Raw genomic sequence first — 21426 nt, 5'->3', positions numbered from 1 at the left:
TGATGGCAGAAAGTGAGGAGCAATTAAAGAACCTTTTATTGAGGGTGAAAGAGGAGAGCGCAAAATATGGTCTGAAGCTCAACATCAAAAAAACGAAGATCATGGCCACTGGGCCCATCACCTCCTGGCAAATAGAAGGGGAAGAAATGGAGGCAGTGAGAGATTTTACTTTCTTGGGCTCCATGATCACTGCAGATGGTGACAGCAGCCACGAAATTAAAAGACGCCTGCTTCTTGGGAGGAAAGCAATGACAAACCTAGACAGCATCTTAAAAAGCAGAGACATCACCTTGCCAACAAAGGTCCGTATAGTTAAAGCTCTGGTTTTCCCAGTAGTGATGTATGGAAGCGAGAGCTGGACCATAAAGAAGAATTGATGCTTTTGAATTATGGTGCTGGAGGAGACTCTTGAGAGTCCCATGGACTGCAAGAAGATCAAACCTCTCCATTCTGAAGGAAATCAGCCCTGAGTGCTCACTGGAAGGACAGATCGTGACGCTGAGGCTCCAATACTTTGGCCACCTCATGAGAAGAGAAGACTCCCTGGAAAAGACACTGATGTTGGGAAAGATGGAGGGCACAAGGAGAAGGGGGCGACAGAGGACAGCTGGACAGTGTTCTCAAAGCTACGAACATGAGTTTGACCAAACTGCGCGGGGCAGTGGAGGACAGGAGTGCCTCGCATGCTCTGGTCCAGGGGGTCACGAAGAGTCGGACACCACTAAACGACTAAACAACAACAACGCCACCAGCCCTGTCTTCATCCCCAGGAGGCAAGGAGGGAGCGGCGAAGAGGCTCCGGCTCTGTCTCTCGGGTCCCGGGCTCGGGGGTCCCTGGCTGAAAGGGAGAGGCTATGGAGACACACCAGATCCTACAGAGGACCCCTCAAGGGCCATGCAGTATACGTCTCCCCCCCCCCCCCCGCCCTGTCTTCATCCCCAGGAGGCGAGGAGGGAGCGGCGACGAGGCTCCGGCTCTGTTTCTCGGGTCCCGGGCTCGGGGGCAACAGCCGAGATCTGGAAGCAACGGCCAACTGCCAACGGCCCCCCGCCCTGCCACGCCCCCCGCGCCCGACTCTCGCCTCCCATTGGCTGACAGGACCCGGGCTTCGCCCCGATACCGAGTCGGAAGAGCCGGCCAATGGGGAGGCCTCGGAGCGGGCGCGTGAGAAAGGAAAGAGGGGTTGGAGCCGGCTCGCCCACTGCCTTCTGGGACTCGTAGTGCCTGCCCTCTATTCTTCCCCCCAGAGAACGGAAATGAATGACAGGGAGGACTGCGTTTCCCAAAAGCCAACGCGGCGCGGCTTCTGAGCTGCGTACGGGTGGCGAGAAGAGGCAAAAGTGCTGTTTTCCCTCCTCCCGGGTGTGCAGGTGCAGGTGGTCAGAGGCTGATGCGGGAGGGAGGGAGGAGGAGGAGGAGGAAGAGGGAGGAGAAGGCCCTGCGCAGCCTCAGCAGCTCCAGCCGCACCAAGCCCTGCCTGGAGAAGCTCCCTGGTTGGCATGGAAACTGCCCAGAGCCTTCCTTCCCTCCCTTGTTCATTCCATGGCGCTTCCTCCCAACAGCCCCGGGAGGGAGGCCAGGCTGAGAGGCAGCGACTGCCAGCCCCCCCCCCCCCCCGAGCCCTTCCTTTTTCATTCGCACAACAGCCCCGGGAGGGAGGCCAGAAGGAGAAGCACGGGAAATGCTCCAAGGCTGCTTATTTGATGGCATTTATATCCCGCCTTTTTCTCCGAGGAGCCCAAGGTGGCACAGATGGCTCTCTCCCTCCTCCTCTAATCCCCACAACAACACCGAGGTAGGTTACTCTGGCAGGCACTGATTGACACACACAGCCGACGTCACTCTTAATGGCCGAGTGGGGATTTGAACCCTGGTCTCCCAGGTCACAGTCCAGCACTCTAGCCACTGCACCACACTGCCTCTCTTTCGACTTTGCTATGGCAGAAAATCCTGCCTGGAGCCTCCCATGCTTAGGACCTGACCTTTGGCACACTTGCCCCCCACCAAAAAAAAATAGTTACCTTTGTTTGGAGGAAAAATATCTGCTACTTTCCCTTTTTCGTCTTCTTTTTTAAAGGCTTGCCTTCTCCAAAGTGTACATGTGATCATCTCTTTTGCCCCTGGGATATTTCTAATCTAACATCCAGGCTTTTAAGGCAGAATTTCCTATTTGATCTAGGACAGGGGTCAGCAAACCTTTTCAGCAGGGGGCCGGTCCACTGTCCCTCAGACTTTGTGGGGGGCCAGACTATATTTTTTGGGGGGGAGGGGTTGAACAAATTCCTATGCCCCACAAATAACCCAGAGATGCATTTTAAATAAAAGGATACATTCTACTCATGTAAAAACATTAGAAGGCGATTGGGCCGGATCCTGCCCCTGGGCCTTAGTTCACCTACCCATGATCTAGGATTTGGTTCAAGCCCCAACAGAACCTGCCACTCACTCATCCCTTGAAACCGGAACTGATGCAATATGCAATCTCCCTCCATTTCCCATCCTGCCTGTTTCCCCTATGATCTCAGGAGAACTGAATTTATTCTGTTTATAATTTGCCGGCTTGTTAAATGCCTCCCATGGCAGCGGTGCGGAGGAGGAAGGCCCGCTGGAAGATTGGTCCTTTGCATAAAGGAGATTCGTATTTTTGTATTAAGGCTGGAACTAAATTATTTTAGGCGTGAAGCCCAGGAGACAGCACCGCAGACTGTTCTGCCGGGAGCCCAGGGGGATGAACTAAATGACCTAACAGGATTTCCCCCATCTTTTACCTTTGACGCTTCAAAGGGCTCCCTAAAGGCGGGACCCCTATCTGTCCTCTTCTGTTTTCCATGCAAAAACCTAAGATCTGCCTGCTTGACAGCTTCCAAACATCGTGTGCCGTGCGGCATCTTTCTTCCTCTTAATTCCGTCTTCCCGCAGCCCCGTGACCTGTAGGAGTTTTGCAGCTGATGGAAGCTGTAATGCAGTGGTGTCATGGACTGGCTGGATGCAGAGAAGCAGGGGAACCCCCAAGGGAACCCCCAGGGAAGAAGGGTCTTAGAATCATAGAATCAAAGAAAAGCCCCAAACGACTAGGGCCCCAATTATCTGCATAGGTACAGTATGCACAACCTTACCTCTGTAGATGCATTACTGTACACACCACTTTCTCAGAAAACTGCAATGCAAAAATTGGAGGATAGTTGTTCTTCAATTTGTATATTGTTTTGGGAAGTGTGAATTGGTAGTGTTGCCTTTCAATGCAAACTGAATCATATTTCTTCCCCCATCTCTAGTGCTAGAACACACAAATTTGTTCTGGAGCGGGAAATAGCAGGGGTTGAAGTGTTAAAGTCTCCTGCAGCACCCCCAAGAATCCGGACCTGGATTGTTCCCCCCATCCACAGCACCCCAGCAACACCCACAGAAAAAACCCCACCCACAAAATAACCCCACCATTCACACTTTTGCTTATGCAAGGAACTTCTGCTCCCTGGTGGTACCCGAGTCAACTCCGAAGCAGAGAGCATTGGGCAGCCTTAAACTTCAGCCCCGTGGCAATGCACTCTTGAGAATAAGGCATGCAGATTCCTGAACAGACCACAACACATGCGGTCATTCAGCAGCACTGAGAGCTCCATAATCATGGCACTCTTGGGATGTAGAACCCAGGAGACCTTATCTCATTGACTGTCTCTGGATTCACCATCCTGGGAATTTGTTCCTCAGACCACCTTTCTAATGTTGGAAGGGCGGAAGTTCAACCCAAAGCCTTTCTGGGTAACATGCCAAAGCTCTGAGGCAGTAATCTAGGTTTTGCTCTTGCTCTGAAGCAACTCCCAAAAGCAGCAACTGTCCAAAAAACTAGAGAGGCTGACAGCCAGCCAGAGAAGGGCCAGAGGGAGGCAATAGCTGGGGCTTTTTAATTACCATATTTTTTGCTCCATAAGACACACCTTTTTCCTCCTAAAAAGTAAGGGGAAATGTCTGTGCGTCGTATGGAGCGAATGTGTGGTCGATCGCTGGCTCCCTTTCCGACCCCAGCCTCTTGCCCAGGCCTCTATTTTTGAATGTTCTGCAGATGGAGGCTGTTTGTTTCCCCAGTGACATGTAACTGGCTGATTAGATTATCTGTCTGGAAACTGTAGAAACGACTCCCTTTCCTTTCCTAAAGAAACTGCAGAACTGAGTTGAACCCCATAAAAACAGGATTTTTTCCCTTTGCAAAGTAAGCTCAACAACTTTTGATCCTCAAAAAAACGGGGCTTTCCCCCTTTCCTCCTCTAAAAACTAGGTGTGTCTCATGGAGCGAAAAATATAGTGTGGTGAAAGCAGATAGGAAGACCTTTATCATCTTCTTCTCTCACTTCGTGGGGTGGAAGCTGAATGTTGGAAGACTGAGGACCACCAAAAGGAAACACTTCTTCATGCAGCACAGTTAAATCATGTTTACAAGGCATTCTGCTTATTTTTCAGACTCAGACCCAGACCCCCAACGCAGACCCCTAAAGAGAAACCAGTACCAGGCAATATAAATTGTGAATGGTTTATTCACAGTTTGCTAATATATTATAGCATACAAAGGGTATATGACAAAAATTTGGCTACAGACAAAAACTGAAAGGCATAAATTCCACAGCAACCCCTTCCCTCCAATACGTACAGACTAAATCCACTTACATCTCACCTTTAATAGATCACTTTTAAAAAAAAGTAAACAAAAAAGTAAACACCAACCAAAATATGAATGCTTTGACCTCAGTTCCTAATTTGGATTCTGCAATGTAGCTTAAAAAAAGGGGGGGGGGTTCAAACACACTCAAGTTCCTGAGCATAACTAGGATGTAAACTCCCAATATTTGTGTAATGAAACTAAAATCACTTTTAAAAAATCTGTACATGGTACCCCAACAGCTCCAACAGAATGCTAGTGTAAACCTGTGTGTGGAAGGTACACCATGCAGAGTTCTTCATAAGCCAAGCACTTTGAATACATATGCATTTTAACTACGGCACACCAGGTTCTGCTCCAACCCCTACAGCCTTCCCAAGTGAGCTGAAAGGCCTGATCCCAAGAAGCCTCCTGCGCCCTTTAAGAGCTGCGTAAGGTTCAGAATTTAATAAAAATGGCTCTTCAAAGAACAAAGCTGTTCAAAACCATTTACCGTTCTTAAAGGCAGAAGCCCTTGGGTCTGGACTTTGCTACCCCACAAGCAGAGATGTGTCCAATCCTCAGCACTGGGGGATGGTCTTGTGTTTAAACATGCAAGAAAGCATTCCCTCAATACTGGCATGACAGTCTGCAGAAAAACCTGTGCCTGGACTTTAGTTCAATGAAACCCATGTACCGGACCCACCTCTACTTCTATGTAATCCACAAAATGAATTTTAAAAATACATCCAATGTTGAAAAAATATAATCTTGAAAACAAAACTGGATATACATGTAAATATATATTATATTCCTCATTAGGAAATATTTACAAGTCCCAAATGCTAAATGAATTCTTTTTTTAAAAAAATTGCACAAATAAAGGGGTAACGGTGAACCCTGGTGCACAACCACTGAAGGCAGTGGAGTTTTATCAAGGCTATAACTGACCCTTAACATTTGCAAGTTCAGCCTGAAGAACAAAACCTAGAGGCATTACTCTACATGTTAGCCCACATGTAATTATCATGGATTTTATGGATGTGCTATTCACATTTAAGGAACATGTCCAGTTTAGTTAGCTGCATTTTTATCTTGTCTGAAACTGGCAAGAAACTGGTAATGATTCTCAAGTGTAGCCTTCCCTTTGGCTCTTTTAAGGGCCACAGGAAAAATGCCAAAATTACGTTGGAAACCTTTCAGATATGCATAGGAATGTACAGATAAGGGGTGGAAGCTGCATTTCTTCTGCTACAGTGTGTAAGGCCATTTTATTACTTTTCTCTCTGTGCAGCAAGGGCACTTGAAATAAAAAAGTCATGAGAACAAGACTCAGCTTTCTAGGTTATCCAGCTGTCCATCAGTCTCTGTCTTTTTCTCTGGGGACGTATACAGGAAGTTGCAGCAAATATACAGAGGGAAAACCAGCAGTCGGCTGTCCAAATTCATCACTACCTGTTCCTGAAAAGCAAAAGTAAAACTGTATTTTTTGTAACAAAGGAAACAATATTTCCCCCTTATAATTCAGAGAATTCATTCTGTCCTATTCTCTGTTCTTCTTCCTGCTCTTGCTCCCTGGAAACACTTTTCAAGGGAAGAAGAGCCAGTGTTTCCTTGCAGTAGCATCTGAAATGAGCCAAGGTGCTGAAAACACATACCTGATCTTTTTCAAGGGTTAATATCTGATATCCTGCTGTTCTACTACAAATAAGCTTCCCACTGCTATCAAAAGAAGCCAGACGCAACCTAAGGGCAGATAAAAAGTTACACTAAGCAAGCTGAAACCGATTTGGGAGAGGAGGGAATCAGAAGAACTGTTTGTATGGGTTTTGTTTGGTGGGGGTGGGGCTTTGGAATGGCAGGTAGAGAAAAAAATGCCATCTTTTATAGTCAGCATTACAGTTGACAGAAGCTATACAGTCTCTTCCAGTATAAAGGGTGATATGAGGAAGGAAGGAAGGAAGGAAGGAAGGAAGGAAGGAAGGAAGGAAAGAGAACAGATTCTCTAAGGCTGCCAGCAGACACTGGCGACCCCTACAATGGTAAATGTTATACCAGTGTTGTTATGTTGGTATACATTTTGCCCCTAAACACAGGCTTCCACGGACTGGAATTGTCTGTATGACTTGTCAAGTGCCATAATATTGTATCTACAAACCTCCTAGCAAATTCCCCACTATCTATATACAAACTGGAACCCAGGAGGAATTTGGGCAGAGGGGAGAAAGGGTGCCTTAATCCATTGCTCCCAAGTCATGCTCTTCATCTTTCTTTCCACGCTTGATCTTTCCTGCCTTTTCTCTGAAAAAACTGTGGGGTGGGGACAGCTTGGATACATGCTACCAAAGGACGTTAAATGGATATATTCCCCCCTCCCTTCCCTAGCACCCATATTTTGGGATGGAGAGAGGCTAACCCTAGTCAAGGAGCAGCAGCAATAAATCACACTAAAGGGCAATTTCTCAAAAGTTGATTCTTTAAACTCCTGCCAACAGCTAGGACGTGCAACACAATCCTCTACAGTGGCGTCAGGGAAAAAGTACCCCCTCACTGCAGCAACACAGTATAGGGGACCCTGAAACAGAGTCCAGGGTGGAGATAAGCAGGCAGAACCACAGTGCACTCACCTGAAAGCAATGTTCCTCCGGGGCTGCAAGCTGACTGAGCCACTACATGGCTGATTCAAAGTGTTACGCTTGAAGATGATGTAGCGGTTGGTGTAAGTCACCAGCAGATCAAAGCCAAAGTTGAAACCTGTCCATCGCCAACAATACTTGAAGAAATAAAGGAAGTCATTGCCCCACATATAGTTACATACTAAACATATGCTTTTAGTTTTACACCTGAATAGTTTGTCACAGATCTATTTTGATCTCAGTACAGAAAACTGTAATATTCTATCAATAGGTTTATTGCTAAAAAGCTCTATGGTGGCTGTTATCAATAGCGATGGCATATTGGCATACCACCTGTATATCTAGATGTCAATTAAGGTACTTAAGACTCGTAAGTGTTTATAAAAACACTATTTGCGTTATAACCCAATTTTCAGCAAACCACTCACAAAAATTGTTAATGAATTACCCGCTTTGAAAGGGCATGGAAAAACACTTGTGCTTACGTCGCCATCCTTTGCAAGTTTCCTGCCACACCGCATGCTATTTGCTTCCAGCTCGTCCTTATTAATTTCTTGAGGCCTTTGGACATACAAAAGAGCCTTTTAAAAAAATGTCATCATTTCAGATGAAAGAGCAAGAAAAGCAGCCTGTGAAATCAGGTACATAAACACCCAAGACAAACTGCAAATGTGTTGAAAACACTCCCTTCTGCTAGCATCAAAGTTCCTTGCTCATCCTTCAAAGCGGTGTTGGGGAATGAGTGTTCGGACCCCTGGGCGGTCTCCTGTGGGGTACCTCAAGGCTTTGTCCTCTCCCCCATGCTTTTTAACATCTATATGAAGCTGATGGGAGAGATTATCAGGGGGTTTGGGCTCGGTGTTCACCAGTATGCGGATGATACCCAGCTCTACTTCTCATTTAAATTGGAACCAATGAATGTGGTGAACATCTGGTGTGTCTGGAGGTGGTTGGACAATGGATGGTAGTAAATGGATTGAGGTTGAATCCTGACAAGGCAGAAGTACTGTTTCTGGTGTACTGGGGGCAAGCGGGGGGGGGGGGGCTCCCTGGTCCTGAATGGGGTAACTGTTCCCCTAAGGGACCAGGTGTGCAGCCTGGGGTCTTCATGAACTCAGCTGTCCATGGAGGTGCAGGTTAATTCTGCGTCCAGGGTGGCTGTCTTGCTCCATCTGGTATGCTGGTTGAGACCCCACTTGCCTGCGCACTGTCTTACTTTTTAATGGTTGATGTTTTATTATGTTTTTAATATTTTGTTGGGAGCCACACAAAGTGGTTGAGGCAACAGAGTCAATGGGTGGCATATAAATAATAAAATGATAATTAAATTATTATCAGTCTGATCCATTCCTTGGGTTTATATACGATAGACCAGGATAAGATTGCTACTGAGCAGTCTTGTGTTGGTATAGGCCAAAGATTATGCAGGTAGATCAGCTTCTTGCAGGATACTGCCAGCACAAGGGAGAAAACTAGTTGGGTGACAGTGGTGTTGTGGTAGGAAGGTTTTCAGCCTAGTCTGATCTTGCTCAGAACTCACTTTCGACCCTTTCATTTGTATAACATTACACAAGTAAAAACACTCCTGCTAACCAATGCAGAATGTTTACGACCCTCCAGGCTGGCCTAGTTTCAGTGGAGGGGAGTCCAACAGAGCGAGTAGATGAGTCCAGCACACACACCAGGAGCAGAAGCACCCCAAGAAACAAACACAGTTCTCACATTTATATATTTTACAATATTATATCCTACCTATTTGGACTCAACAATGAGCCTTACCATTAAAATTGTGAGTTATGCAACCATTACAACAAAAAAAAACTAAAAATTTGAGTGTGTCAAGATCCGTAAGAACAGGAGTGAGAACCATCACAACAAGGGAGCTACATCACTAACCCCAAATCTGCAGAACCACAATTCCACAAGCAGCAACTTGGCAATGGGGAATGTTGGTGAAATGGTGCTTGATACAAACAGAAGAACTGCCAGTCAAGGCCAATAAAGTAGGAAGGACAGATGACCAACACTTGTGTTATCAGAACTCTTACAGCTACCCTGCCTACCATGCACTTTGAGGAGTCACAATTCCATCCTTACCACTGGAGGTTGCAACAACAAAGAACTCCAGAGTTAAGCAGATGGGGGGTAATAGCTCAAAATACGCCCCCTTATTTGAGGGATTCCATAGCGTACTTCCCTCCCTTTACTCCAAACCTCTGGTTCCTGCTCTGTAACAAGTCATTGATCCATAAAAGGACCCCCTCCCTTTTATCCCATGCCTGCTAAATTTATTCAGTCTTTGGAGAAGTACTCTTCAAAAGCTTTTCAGAAGTTTTAGCATAGAGCATTGTTCTTCTTCTTTGGCAATCCCTCATAGCTGAGTAAGATTGTCTTCCATGAACACGGTCTTAACAGTGAGTCTGTAAGTGACTGTGGAGGGTTGTATCCCATTAACCACTACTCGGAGCAGACCCAATGAAATTAAATGGACCCAAGTTAGGCACACCTATTCATTTCAATGGGCCTACTACAATTATGACTAGCACGGAATACAACGCGTTCTAGCTGACGGCTGGGTTCCCTTCTGGGCACTGCATGCCAGAGGGTAAAGTAAAAGCAACAAACACACACACAATTCGCACAAACCACACATATACATGTCCTACTTGTGCATTCCCTCCATCCTTGTCTGATAAGTTTCATAATAAACCAACTTCAAACAACAGGTTACAGAGTTGGCTGATTAAATTAAACTTTGCTTTACGCAAGGAAGCTGGTTTGTACATAATGTTAAGCTGAGGCTCTTTTAAAAGTTAAATTACACTTGGCAGAAGTCCTCCTTTTGGCTGTGTGAGGAGGAACAGGAGGAACACACAAGCCCAAGAGCAACCTCAGGTTTGTGGAGGCTCATCCACGTAGCCAAAACCAAGGCTTAGCATTCTGTGCAGCTCACATCAGTCTAAAATCTATAAAACAAATGTGTACACATACACACACACACACACACACACATCTTGGGCAGCATAAAAGCTTAGCTAGGAAACCTTTCGTAGGTAGAAAGCAAATAACTTAAAACTGTAAATGACATATTGCAGAAGTTACTACTGAAAAGTTGGAATTCTGGATATTATCTTTTCTGACCATGTATTTAGAAAACTTTATCCTGCTTCTCTCAAACTGAAATAATTCAGTTTAATGATTTGCTTGTTTCAATGCACTGTGCCTCAGTACTGAGTATATTTGTAATAGACTGAAGCTGCATTCTACATAATCAGGCCACTGGTTCATCTAGAGCAGTTAGAGAGTAAATGCCATTAGAACTCAGAGAGACTAACTTCTGGGTGAATATGCACAGAGGACTGGACTGCAAAGGTACTGCTGGGCATTTGATTTTGGAATCTGTATACTGCCTCATTTAAGCTAATAGGCAAATGGCTAAAAAGGGCAACATCTACAAAGAGTGTGAATCAGTGCAATTCTTTATGGGGAAGGTTTGAGATATGTTTTTTAAATAAAACAAAAACAAAGCTACATATGTGAAGGGCAAGCTTCAAATTCATGAGCATCAAGATCACACAGAGAAATGCAAGTTCTTTCCCAAAGAAAGCATTGCTTACAGGATCAACTTGAGTGGCCAAACGTTTGACACTCATGAAGTTTACATTTGTACTATGAAAGCTGCTCTCTACAACATAAAAGCACAACCAACCCCTAACATCACAACCAGTTATGTAACATCTTCAGCCACGTTTGTGAAATGGCTTTCATTCATATCATAATGTAAAAGCCAACTTAATGTATTAATTTTATTAAATAAACTTCAACTGCACTACAAATAAAACCAGGCCTCCAGAAATCCACTCATTAAGGTGCAAATAGCAACAGAATTTCTCTCAAGTACTCTGCAAAAAGCATTGAATTTTCGCTGTTTTGGCTTTACAGAAGGAACACACAGTGCAAGCAATGCTGAAAAGGCCCTGGGCTACTGGAAACCAAGACTAAGCTTGTTCCCTAAATCTCTAGGACATGCAGAAGCCTCAGGGAGAGGGGCAGGGTCCTTTCATCCTTTGCACCAGGCTTTGGAGAATGAAAAAAGCAGCCACTTCCCTCTTTTCCAACACTGCCATAGGCATGATCAGATGACTCTGGGAATGATGGCAACACCAAGCATCTGTTGAACACATAAAGCCAAAATTTCTGGGCTGCTGCACATAGCCACCCCCAAAAGACTGGAACTCTTAAATTTAAAATGTTAAATTAGCCACACTTTGTTTTTCTCTTTCATTGTGTGAGCCACATTCTGAGATGCCTGTACCGGAGAAGGGGGTGCACTAACAAACTTATAGGAAAAGGGGTGTGCTATACGTACCCAATGTCATTGTCTTGTTCTGCTCTGAGCATGGCAAACCACTGCTGTTTGTAAACAGAGGACAGCCATTCTAAAATTTAAAAAAATCAAAGTGGGTCTTTTACAGATGGGGAATATAAGTTAAGCAGCACTTTAAAAAGTCTTATAACTTAGACAAATCTATGCATGTTGCTAAACTATAGGATCCCACCACTCTACACTAAACAATTCAGCTAGTGTGATAGAAGTAAAGAAAAAGAAGGGGGGTTCCACTGTTTGAAAGAACATGCACACACACACACACACACACACTACGGTTAAAATGAAAAATGGTCAGTCATTAATTTGCACCTAGGTAATCCATTTTCAGCTAAGACCTTACCTGGAATGGTTTCTATAAAATTTGGTGCTCAGAGTATTTAATTCATCCATCCTTTTTGCCACTTCAGTCCAACTTAAACAAGCCTCAGTTCCAAATCACTAATTTCCTCTCATCTCAACACTTGCCAGTTCACCTCATTCTCATGCCCCTTCAGCTTACCTTTCTACCATTAAATCTCACTCAGTTTAGTTTTGCATTTTTCTGTAAAATCTTTCACCTTGTCATGTTGACACAAAACCCCAGTTCCTCCCAACAACTTCCAGAGAGTGCCAAAGCTTTCTTGTTTACTAAACTAAAATAAACTCTACGGCAACAATCACATGGCGGCATTCCCAAGACATGCAGAAAACACAAGCCTAGAACATACTGCAACCAAATAAGCCTTTCACTTATGACATTCACCACATGGAATGTGAGCCCAGGACGTTCTATAGCTACGGAAGCGTTTTCACCAGTCCCTACATTTTGAGGGGATGGGGAATGGTATTCCTAATCCTTCCATTAGAGATCCTGCAATCCTGCATTAAGCTGTGGGAATCCTTTGCACCCAAACCCCACTTGATCCACACCACTTTCACATTAGTAAATTGGATCTGAACCCCCTCAGCATGCCCACATATTCAGTCCTGAACCCACCTTGTCTGCGGCCAAGGGGGAAAGAGAGAGCTGCTCCAATCTTACCTGCAGGTATCAGACCATCTCGCTCAACAATTTTTGCTGATGCCAGATCGCTGACTATGTACTGCAGCCGTAAGTGTCTGAAAACTGCCAAAAATGCACTTCCTGGTTCTGATTCCAAGAATGAGATGCCATCCCCAAAATCTACAATGTGATAATAAGCAAGACGTTATAAGTTCAAAAACCTTTTCGTTAAGCTTGCACAGTTGAACTGGCCCTGCCCCTCCTCCCAAATCTGCTCTGGGGGATCACTCAACCCTCTGTAGCCAATTTCGGGGGCTGTGGCAGCACACATCAAGAGAAGTGCTGTTGCACTCACAGAAGTCATTCTGCTAACTGACGTCACTGGATTCCACCCAAACTATTTATGGTCAGTTGTACGGTAACAGAAAATGGGAAATGCATTCTGCAGGCAAAGCTGAAAAATATCAGATTTTCCTTTAAATTGGAACAATTTTATTTTCATTCACTCAATTTAATTCCGCCTGTTTTAATACAACTAGATCCTGTTTTTTTTAAGTGCTCAGGATCACACATAGAACTATGGATTATGAAGCTAAATAAAGGATAAATCCTTTCCAGCCCACATTAAATAGGCCAATTGCATATTAACATCTTCAAGGTACATCTTGCACAAAGAGAAGATTTTAGATTTCCAACATGCACAGTCATTACCTTTTTTACGCTTGGAAAACCAAACATCTGCTTCATTTAAAAGATGCTTTAGAGATCCATTCCAAGAAGGCACCAGTTGAAGGAACATCCACTGGATAAAAATAAAATGGTGTAAGTTAAAAATTTTCCATTGGAACATTTTTCAATCAGTGTGAAAACACACACACACACTTTTATAAGCAGCCCCATTTACACGCATTCAATATGAGTGTGACAATGTTTACGTGCATTGTGCCGAACCTTGAAGTAACCCAGAAACATCATAACGACATCTCTGAAATGCTATTAAAAGAGTGGAAAGGGGGCAGGGCAGAGGCAGAATGGGGGGTTTGCAGGCTTTTTCAATGGGTTCCAATTACAGTGTCACCTTGGTTCTCAAACGCCTTGGTTCCCAAACGCTGAAAACCTGGAAGTAAGTGTTCTAGTTTTCGAATGTTTTTCAGAAGCCGAATGTCCAATGTGGCTGTTGGCTATTGTTTCCAGGGTGCCTGCACCAATCAGCTGTGCCTTGGTTTTCGAACATTTCGGAAGTCAAATGGACGTCCGGAATGGATTAAGTTTGATGCTTGGCGCTTTTGTTTTTGCTATTTACCATATTTTTCGCTCTATAAGTCGCACCTAGTTTTTGAAGGAGAAAAAGAAAAAAAAAATTCTGAATCTCAGAAGCCAGAACAGCAAGAGGGATCGCTGTGCAGTGAAAGCAGCAATCCCTCTTGCTGTTCTGGCTTCTGGGATAGCTGCGCAACCTGCATTCGCTCCATAAGACGCACACACATTTCCCCTTACTTTTTAGGAGGGAAAAAGTGAGTCTTATAGAGCAAATAATACGCTATTTTGTGTTTTTGAGGCCTTTTTGGTTAATTTGTTTTTGTGACTGTGTGGAACCCAGTTCAGCTACTGATTGATTTATAGTGTGACAGCAGAAATGGATAAAAGTCCCCCATCCAAACAATGACTATCATCAGTGCAGGTAAGAAAAATAATAATTTAAAATTTTATTTTATAGTACAGTACGTTGATTATTGCTTTCATTTTATGGATCAATGGTCTTGTTAGAGAGTAAAATTCATGTTAAATTGCTGTTTTAGGGGTTGTTTTTAAAAGTCTGGAACGGATCCGTTTTGCATTACAGTACTTTCTAGGGGAAAGCGCGCCTTGGTTTTGGAACACTTTGGTTTTGGAATAGACTTCCAGAACGGATCAAGTTTGAGAACCAAGGTACCACTGTATACACGATTTCACTGATGCACATGGTGCCTTCGACATTAATTGCCTTGTAAACAAGGGCTGCCTGTACTAGAAATAAGAATGTTTTATGACACAGCAGCACCTGGACCAGAGCAACTGTGGATTAAGCCTGGTTTGGTGCAAATCTAACAATAGGGCACCTGTTTCACACAAACAGGACTATCGGGGCCTTGGTTACTACCTTTTTCAGAGCAGTGTACACATCCATCTCCACTTGCATGACAAACAGGTTAGAGGAACTGATCAGCTGTTTCATGAGGTTTATACTGGAACAGAAGACATGGCACATGAAATGTCAAGGTAATGAACAGATTCATTTAAATTTGTATAATTTTAGGCTAAACATCTCTCAGTATCTCAGTTAATCCAAGATAGCTGAAATCTCAATACCTGAGTTCTTTGACGAGTTCCACACACTGGTGTGTCATCAGGTTGTTTAAGAGCCATTCAAGGCACCTAGATTTAACATATATCAGTCTTATCAGAGTGCACAGAAAGATGATTTCCCCAAACAATTAAACATCTAGGAAGAACATTTTAAACAACTTGCAGAGTAGATACTTGCTCCGTATTACCAAATATCACCGTATATCATGAAGTCCCCACATGCAATGCCCGCCAACCCTGCTATAATCCCCTTCACTCCCACCATGGATCTTACATTCCCATTGCATCCAACAATATAAAGCAGGCTTCCTCAAACTCTGCCCTCCAGATGTTTTTGGCCTACAACTCCCATCATCCCTAGCTAGCAGTACCAGTGATAAGGGATGATGGGAATTGTAGTCTCAAAACATCTGGAGGGCTGAGTTTGAGGAAGCCTGATATAAAGTATCACTCTGAGCCTGTGTCATCCTTCCAATTTTCTGATTCCCGGATACCACAGCCCACAATACTCAGAAGTCCCAACTGCACTGTATTGGGCAGAAATGTTTTCAGAATGTCTCGCTTACTTTTACTTACCTAAAACTTATTTTTTATAGGAACATGCATATCCCAAATAACATAATTTTCAGAGTAATGTACAAAACAGGAAGGTGAAAGAATGCCCAAGAAGGAGCCACATTAGCTGCTTCCCAAAGCGATTCCAAGGGGAATCACACTATTTTTAGAAATGCCTTCTCATTAGATAAAGCTCATTTCAATGCAAAGAAGATACTTGCTTTTTTTTCAGGGAATCTAATCCATATGTTCCTGCAGAATTATAATAGCTGCACACAGTTTTTGCATTAATTGTTTCCTTCATTGTCTCACCACATTGCTGTATTAAGCCATCCTGAAAATACACAATAACAGAAAAAAATCTCCAATGCCTAAATAGTATGTGTAATCTACTTCCCAGAATAGCCTAGGAATAAGGTGAACTCAGTAGATAAAGTATTGATAATGCCTAAAAGCCTGGAAGAAACCTATATATACCTCCAGCTTAATCATCATTCAGTTGCCCCCATTTTGGAACATAAGAAACTATTTATGCTAAGTCAAACTAGTTGTTGTGTGCATGAACTGCTAGCAGCAGTCCAAAAATACACTTTTCTAGCGTTCCTACATGAGAGCCCTTGGAACAGGAGCAGGGAACCTGCAGTCCTCCAGGTGCTGTTGGTCCATTATTCTCAAATCCCTAGACCTTGACCATGCTGGCTGGGGCTGAAGGAAAGCTGGGAGTCAACTGAAGGGCCAGAGGTTCCCCACTGCTGCCTTAGAGGGATTGAACATACAACCTTTGAGCACGTATATTGCATATATAATACAGAGAAGCAGCAGAAGATAGAGATTGCTAAAAGGAAAAGTTACAGGGCATTCATAAAATGTTCAGCTTTGCATTATGAAATGAGTCTTCTTACATATTATCATCATTTATATTTGGACCCCTTTTGTCAGGAAAATGACGAATAAAGCAACTTACAAAAATAGTATGAACACAAATCTGTTATAACATACACAATCAACAAACGCCTAAAAACACATCTATACAAATTAAAGACAGGTCTCACAGATCCTGCCCCACAAATCTCGGAAAACCCTCAAAATGAAAGGCCACCAGCCCAGGTAAAACAAAAAGGTTTTAACCAAGGTGTCTAAAACATATAAAGAAGGTGCCAGCATGCATTGCTAGAGAGAGAATTCCACAAGTATGGAACCACCACTGAAAAGGCCCCTTCCCATGTTGCCACCCTCTAGACCACCTATGGAGGGGGTTCACAGAAAAGGGCACCAGATGATGACTCTGGGTCTTTTACAAAGTTAAACATTTTACAAATGCCCCATAGCTTATAAACTGAAGGGGGAGGGTGCCAAATAAAGGTAGCCATTTCTACTTACCAATTGCAGCATGCTGGCTGCTGCTAGGAGTGCAATGACTCTGCTGGGATTTATTAACACTTCATCTCGATAAAGTGACCCAAATGCTACCTGTAAGGCTGGGAAACAAGCATTCCATCAAAGCAAATGTAGAGGATGGGTATATTACACACAGTTAAATTATTAGTGTTTTGAGTTAATTAATTCCTTTCCATCCAACACAAGTGTTCAAAGTGATGTTTAAAAATTTAATGTCCGGAAACCCTCTAAGAACTTTCAACACATCAACAACACTTAAGAAAGCAAAACAAATTGCAGAACTAACAACTAAGAAACTTGGAGGAGTAGATCCTGTGCAGGAAAATCAGTCAAATACATTAAGAAGTATTAAGCAGCAGGGAGAAGCTGCTGAGAAGCCAAACCGCTCAACAGAAACAGCTATTATAACAGGTCAGGAACATGACAAATATAAAATCCTATGTTACGCCAATGATCCATAATAGCCAACCTAACCTAAAACTAAGGGGGAACTCTTAAGTCACTGGAACAGAGTAGGCAGACAACTGTTTACTACATCAACAAATTAAAAACAGATTTTCAAATGCTCTGCTCCTTTGTAATAAAAATTCGGGTGGGAGTGGGACAGTTCATTTTGTGTTTTTCACATTGACAACATAAAAAGTTTTAAAGAAGTCCCAAGGTGCCTGGCTACTTTCTTTAACACTGCTCCCAAATGGCGAAACCCATTTTCTAATGAGTTCTCTAGAATCTTCTCCCAACACATTCCCCAAATTTCCAACTATAAATGTGATTCAAATAATGTTTTAATAAACAACTTTTGATAATTAAAAAAAAAATCTTAGCTGACTTGACAAGTACCCACGTCTTCTGTAAAAAAGGAACATCATCCTTTGCTTACCTTCTACATCAATATTCTGATCAGGAATTTCCAATTCTATTGTATCCATTTCCGATTCCCTCCAAGAACCGCTGAACATACTCGAAAAGTAGCCAGACTACCAAAAAAAAAAAGACAAAAAAAAAAGACCCTGAATTTAATTCAAATGCTTAAAATGTAAGAATATATGCAAATTAATATGGTACAAAGAAAGTAAGCTGTATGTCCATATCAGGAGGCATTATGGCAGATCTCTTCCATTCCTAATAAATTTCAAGCAAATTCTTCATTAGCCTTTATTTCAAGCATGTTTGATCTCTAAAGTATCAGTTTGAACACTCTCAACTTTATATGCCATGGTTTGTGACACTAGAAACGAGTGTTCAGACCATGTAGTACCCACCACCCCATGTGCCTACTCTAGTGTTTGATCCTAGTTAAAGCAAGCTATGGTTTCCCATTATCTCTGAAATAGATTCAGGATCAAACAAGGCTTTCATTCCTGGTTAGTACATCACCATTAAGTCACAACTTCCTGTTTCAGGAGTAATGGAACACTGGTTTTAACCAAGTTTGGACAAAACACAACTAAGATTATGAATCGTTTTATCAAAACAAACCTAAACTACCAACTGTAAAACAAGAGGGGGAAGAAGTAATTACAATAATATTGAATACTGCCTGGAATTTGAACAAAAACTCCCATGGGCAGCAATTTAGAAGGGTACTGGAAAAGGAACCACATGCAAGACATACAAATAGATGTACAAGGGTGGTCTCATGCTACAGACATACATACATTGCTGTATCCATACAAAGTTAGGTGTAGGTAAATTAACACACACATACACACACCATGTAAGTATACCTTTTCATTAAAATGTAATTCATATAAAACTAGAAATAGCTAGTTTTCCATCCAAGGAAGTGAAAATTACTGCTCTACTAGAACTTTCCATCACAGCAGGAGGTGACCCCATTATGAGATGCTATCACTCACAGAAGTTTACCTGAGAGAAAGAATAAAGTCTATTTGTACAGTAGTATATTCCCTTTGACAACCTTATTTTTTCCAAGGGAAACAATATGTTATGTTTAATTTATTCAAGCTAAGCTAAAGTATGCTTTGTTAGCCTCACTGCTGCTCTTGAGAATTCTGGACATAGCGGCAGGCAAGGGATAGAGAGAGTGTGTCTAACGGGACTATCCCCTGCATGCTTACTCAGAAACAAGTTCCGCAGAGTTCAGTGAGACTTGCTCCCTAATAAAGGTATTTAGAATTAGAGCCCAAGATCTGCCTGGAAAAAAATATTTTATTCTTACCTGACATAAGTATATCTTGTGCAAGTTCCACTCTTCTCCCAGAGCACAAATCTTAATATCACTGTTTTCACCATTTAGAAATAAAGTCTGATATATATACTTGGAAGTGCTTTTTAATTTTTTCCTGTATTAAGGGGGGAAAAAACAAGTGTTGAATTCCAGCACGTAACACTAAACATAACATTTTGAAAGCTTGTTGGACAGATGAACCTTCCTTGCAAGCATCCCACTGAACCAATTTGATCCATTTTCCATGGTTTTTACCAAAGTCAATGGTTACAAGGTTGGCTTCAAGTTACATTTTGTTTAAGGAAGCCCACAGTTATCCCAACATCATGCTTCTTTATGAGCTGAAGCAATCAGGAGTAATTCTAAAAGCAATCACGAGCCTTCTAAAAAAGCCTTTAAAAAGTGGACACTACAGAGCATATCCTGGCTCAGCCAATGCCATTTACTGAGCCTTTACCTGCCTGGAAGCTCTCATAAGGGACATAATTTTTTTGCATTATCAGCTTCATCCTGCTGCTGAGGATCACATCTAGTTTAGCTTTAAAACACAGGCTCACCTAAGGCGCCAGGAATGTATGTCATTTACCTAATTTTAAGATGTTGCCAGGCATGTGCATGTTCTGTTGGAACTTCTGTTCCTGCTATAATAGTGCTTGAATCTGCAAAATGGGACTGTCAGTAGCTCAAAAGTAAAGCATGTGCTTTGCCTGAAGAAGGGCCTGGGTCCAATCCCTGCTTGGATCTCCAGGTAGTTTGGGAGAGACTTCCTGTCTGAAACCTTGGAAAGATCCTCTCAGTCACTGTAGGCCAGTGGTTCCCAGAGGGGGCAGAGAAATTGCTAGTGGCAGGCACTAAGCGGCATGGCAGGTGGCTGCTGGTAGAGCAAATGACTAACAGATTTTGACAAGCTGATGCCACTGGGTCACATTTGGTTGAATTAATTCATCCTCTCTCAAACTTGGCTCCCCAGATGTTGTTGGACTACAAATCCCATCACCCTAATCACTGGTCCTGGTAGTGAGGTGTGATGGGAGTTGTATTCCAACACCTAGGGACCCAACTTTGAGAAAGGCCAAAATAATTAAACTAAACAGTTTTAACTGGGTTTTGAATTAATATGCAATCAGTTGTTACTATTTTAAATTTTGTGGCGTTATCTTCCTCAGTGAGGCGTGCAATATTCTGAATAATGGGGGGCACGGGGACGAGTTTATGGTGGTGAGGTAAAGGTAAAGGGACCCCTGACCATTAGGTCCAGTCGTGGCCGACTCTGGGGTTGCGGCGCTCATCTCGCTTTACTGGCCGAGGGAGCCGGCGTACAGCTGCCAGGTCATGTGGCCAGCATGACTAAGCCGCTTCTGGCAAACCAGAGCAGCGCACGGAAATGCCGTTTACCTTCCCACTGGAGTGGTACCTATTTGTCTACTTGCACTTTGACGTGCTTTCGAACTGCTAGGTTGGCAGGAGCAGGGATGGAGCAACGGGAGCTCACCCCGTCGTGGGGATTCGAACCACCGGCCTTCTGATCGGCAAGTCCTAGGCTCTGTGGTTTAATGTTTGGGAACCACTGGCCCTGTAGAAAGCACTGAGCAAGATGGGCCGATCATCGAATGGTAGGAGTTGGCAAGGTCCCGAGGATCATCTAGTCCAACCTCCTGCAAGGCAGGAATCGCATCGGCCTGACTCGGGATGAAGCGGCTGCCTCGGTTCCCCGGAGGGGGCTGCAGGAGGCCGATGACCCCCCCCTCCCCCCTGCAGCCCAGCGCAGTTCCCCGCAGCGGCCCCCGCTTGCTCCGCAGCACCTGGCCCTCGGAGGCTGGAGGCCTCAACCGGCTCCTCCTGGGCGGCATCCCGAGGCCGCGAGTCCCGCAGGCGAACGCGCCGCTGCCCTGAGGCGAAGTACCTCCTCGGGGTGTTGAGCAGCCGCTCCTCCCGCTCGCTCTCGTCGTCGCTGTCCGTGTCGCTCGGGTACGCGCCCAGGTCGCCCCGCTTCCTCTTGGCGGCGACGGCAGCCCCGCCTCGGCCTCCGACGCCCCTCAGGCCCGCCGCCGCCGCCGCCGCCACAGCCCCCGCCGGACCTTCGCCGTGCGGGGCCGCGGCAGCCGCCGCCGGCCGGCCCCGCCACGCCCTGCTGCTGAGCAAGCCCATGGCCGCTCGCCTGCCTCCTCCTCATGGGGCCCACGCCAAGGCCGCGGCCGCCGGCGACTCAGCGACTAGCGGCAGCAACGGCCGCCGCCATTATAGCCACGGCGGCCGGCCGACGCACAGCGCATGCGCCGCAACGGCACACGCCACAG

The 21426-nt window shown here is 44.2% G+C and overlaps 1 protein-coding gene across 2 annotated transcripts; it reads right to left on the bottom strand.

Moving 5' to 3' along the window:
- Nucleotides 1–4512: 4512 nt before the first annotated feature.
- Nucleotides 4513–21404, bottom strand: GMCL1 (germ cell-less 1, spermatogenesis associated). 2 transcript variants are annotated; one of them, XM_079987519.1, is made up of 14 exons: nt 21033–21396; nt 19121–19244; nt 17819–17915; nt 16921–17018; nt 15762–15874; nt 14989–15054; nt 14780–14864; nt 13351–13441; nt 12679–12819; nt 11637–11706; nt 7753–7828; nt 7259–7404; nt 6290–6377; nt 4513–6092 (listed from the first exon to the last, which is right to left on the bottom strand). In XM_079987519.1, exons 1-14 carry the CDS (start codon nt 21275–21277, stop codon nt 5964–5966), a joined length of 1569 nt encoding a protein of 522 aa, XP_079843645.1. In that variant the 5' UTR covers nt 21278–21396; the 3' UTR covers nt 4513–5963. The 2 variants fall into 2 exon arrangements, 1 of the variants encoding a protein (XP_079843645.1); XR_013841736.1 differs by lacking the exon at nt 4513–6092 and having other exon boundaries at nt 6296–6377; nt 7716–7828; nt 21033–21404.
- Nucleotides 21405–21426: the final 22 nt, after the last annotated feature.

The sequence above is a fragment of the Podarcis cretensis genome (assembly GCF_951804945.1).
Source record: "Podarcis cretensis genome assembly, chromosome: 8".
NCBI classification, from domain to species: domain Eukaryota; kingdom Metazoa; phylum Chordata; class Lepidosauria; order Squamata; family Lacertidae; genus Podarcis; species Podarcis cretensis.
The sequence above is the reverse complement of the archived record's forward strand: the minus strand, read 5'-3'. Positions and strand labels throughout refer to the sequence as shown.

Coding starts and splice junctions, on each gene's coding strand:
- GMCL1 (XM_079987519.1), bottom strand. CDS start 21,277: ATGGGCTTGCTCAGCAGCAGGGCGTGGCGGGGCCGGCCGGCGGCGGCT. Junction 14,865..14,988: donor GAACTCGTCAAAGAACTCAG/GTATTGAGATTT, acceptor CTTCTGTTCCAG/TATAAACCTCATGAAACAGC. Junction 7,405..7,752: donor AACTTGCAAAGGATGGCGAC/GTAAGCACAAGT, acceptor TATTTCTTCAAG/TATTGTTGGCGATGGACAGG.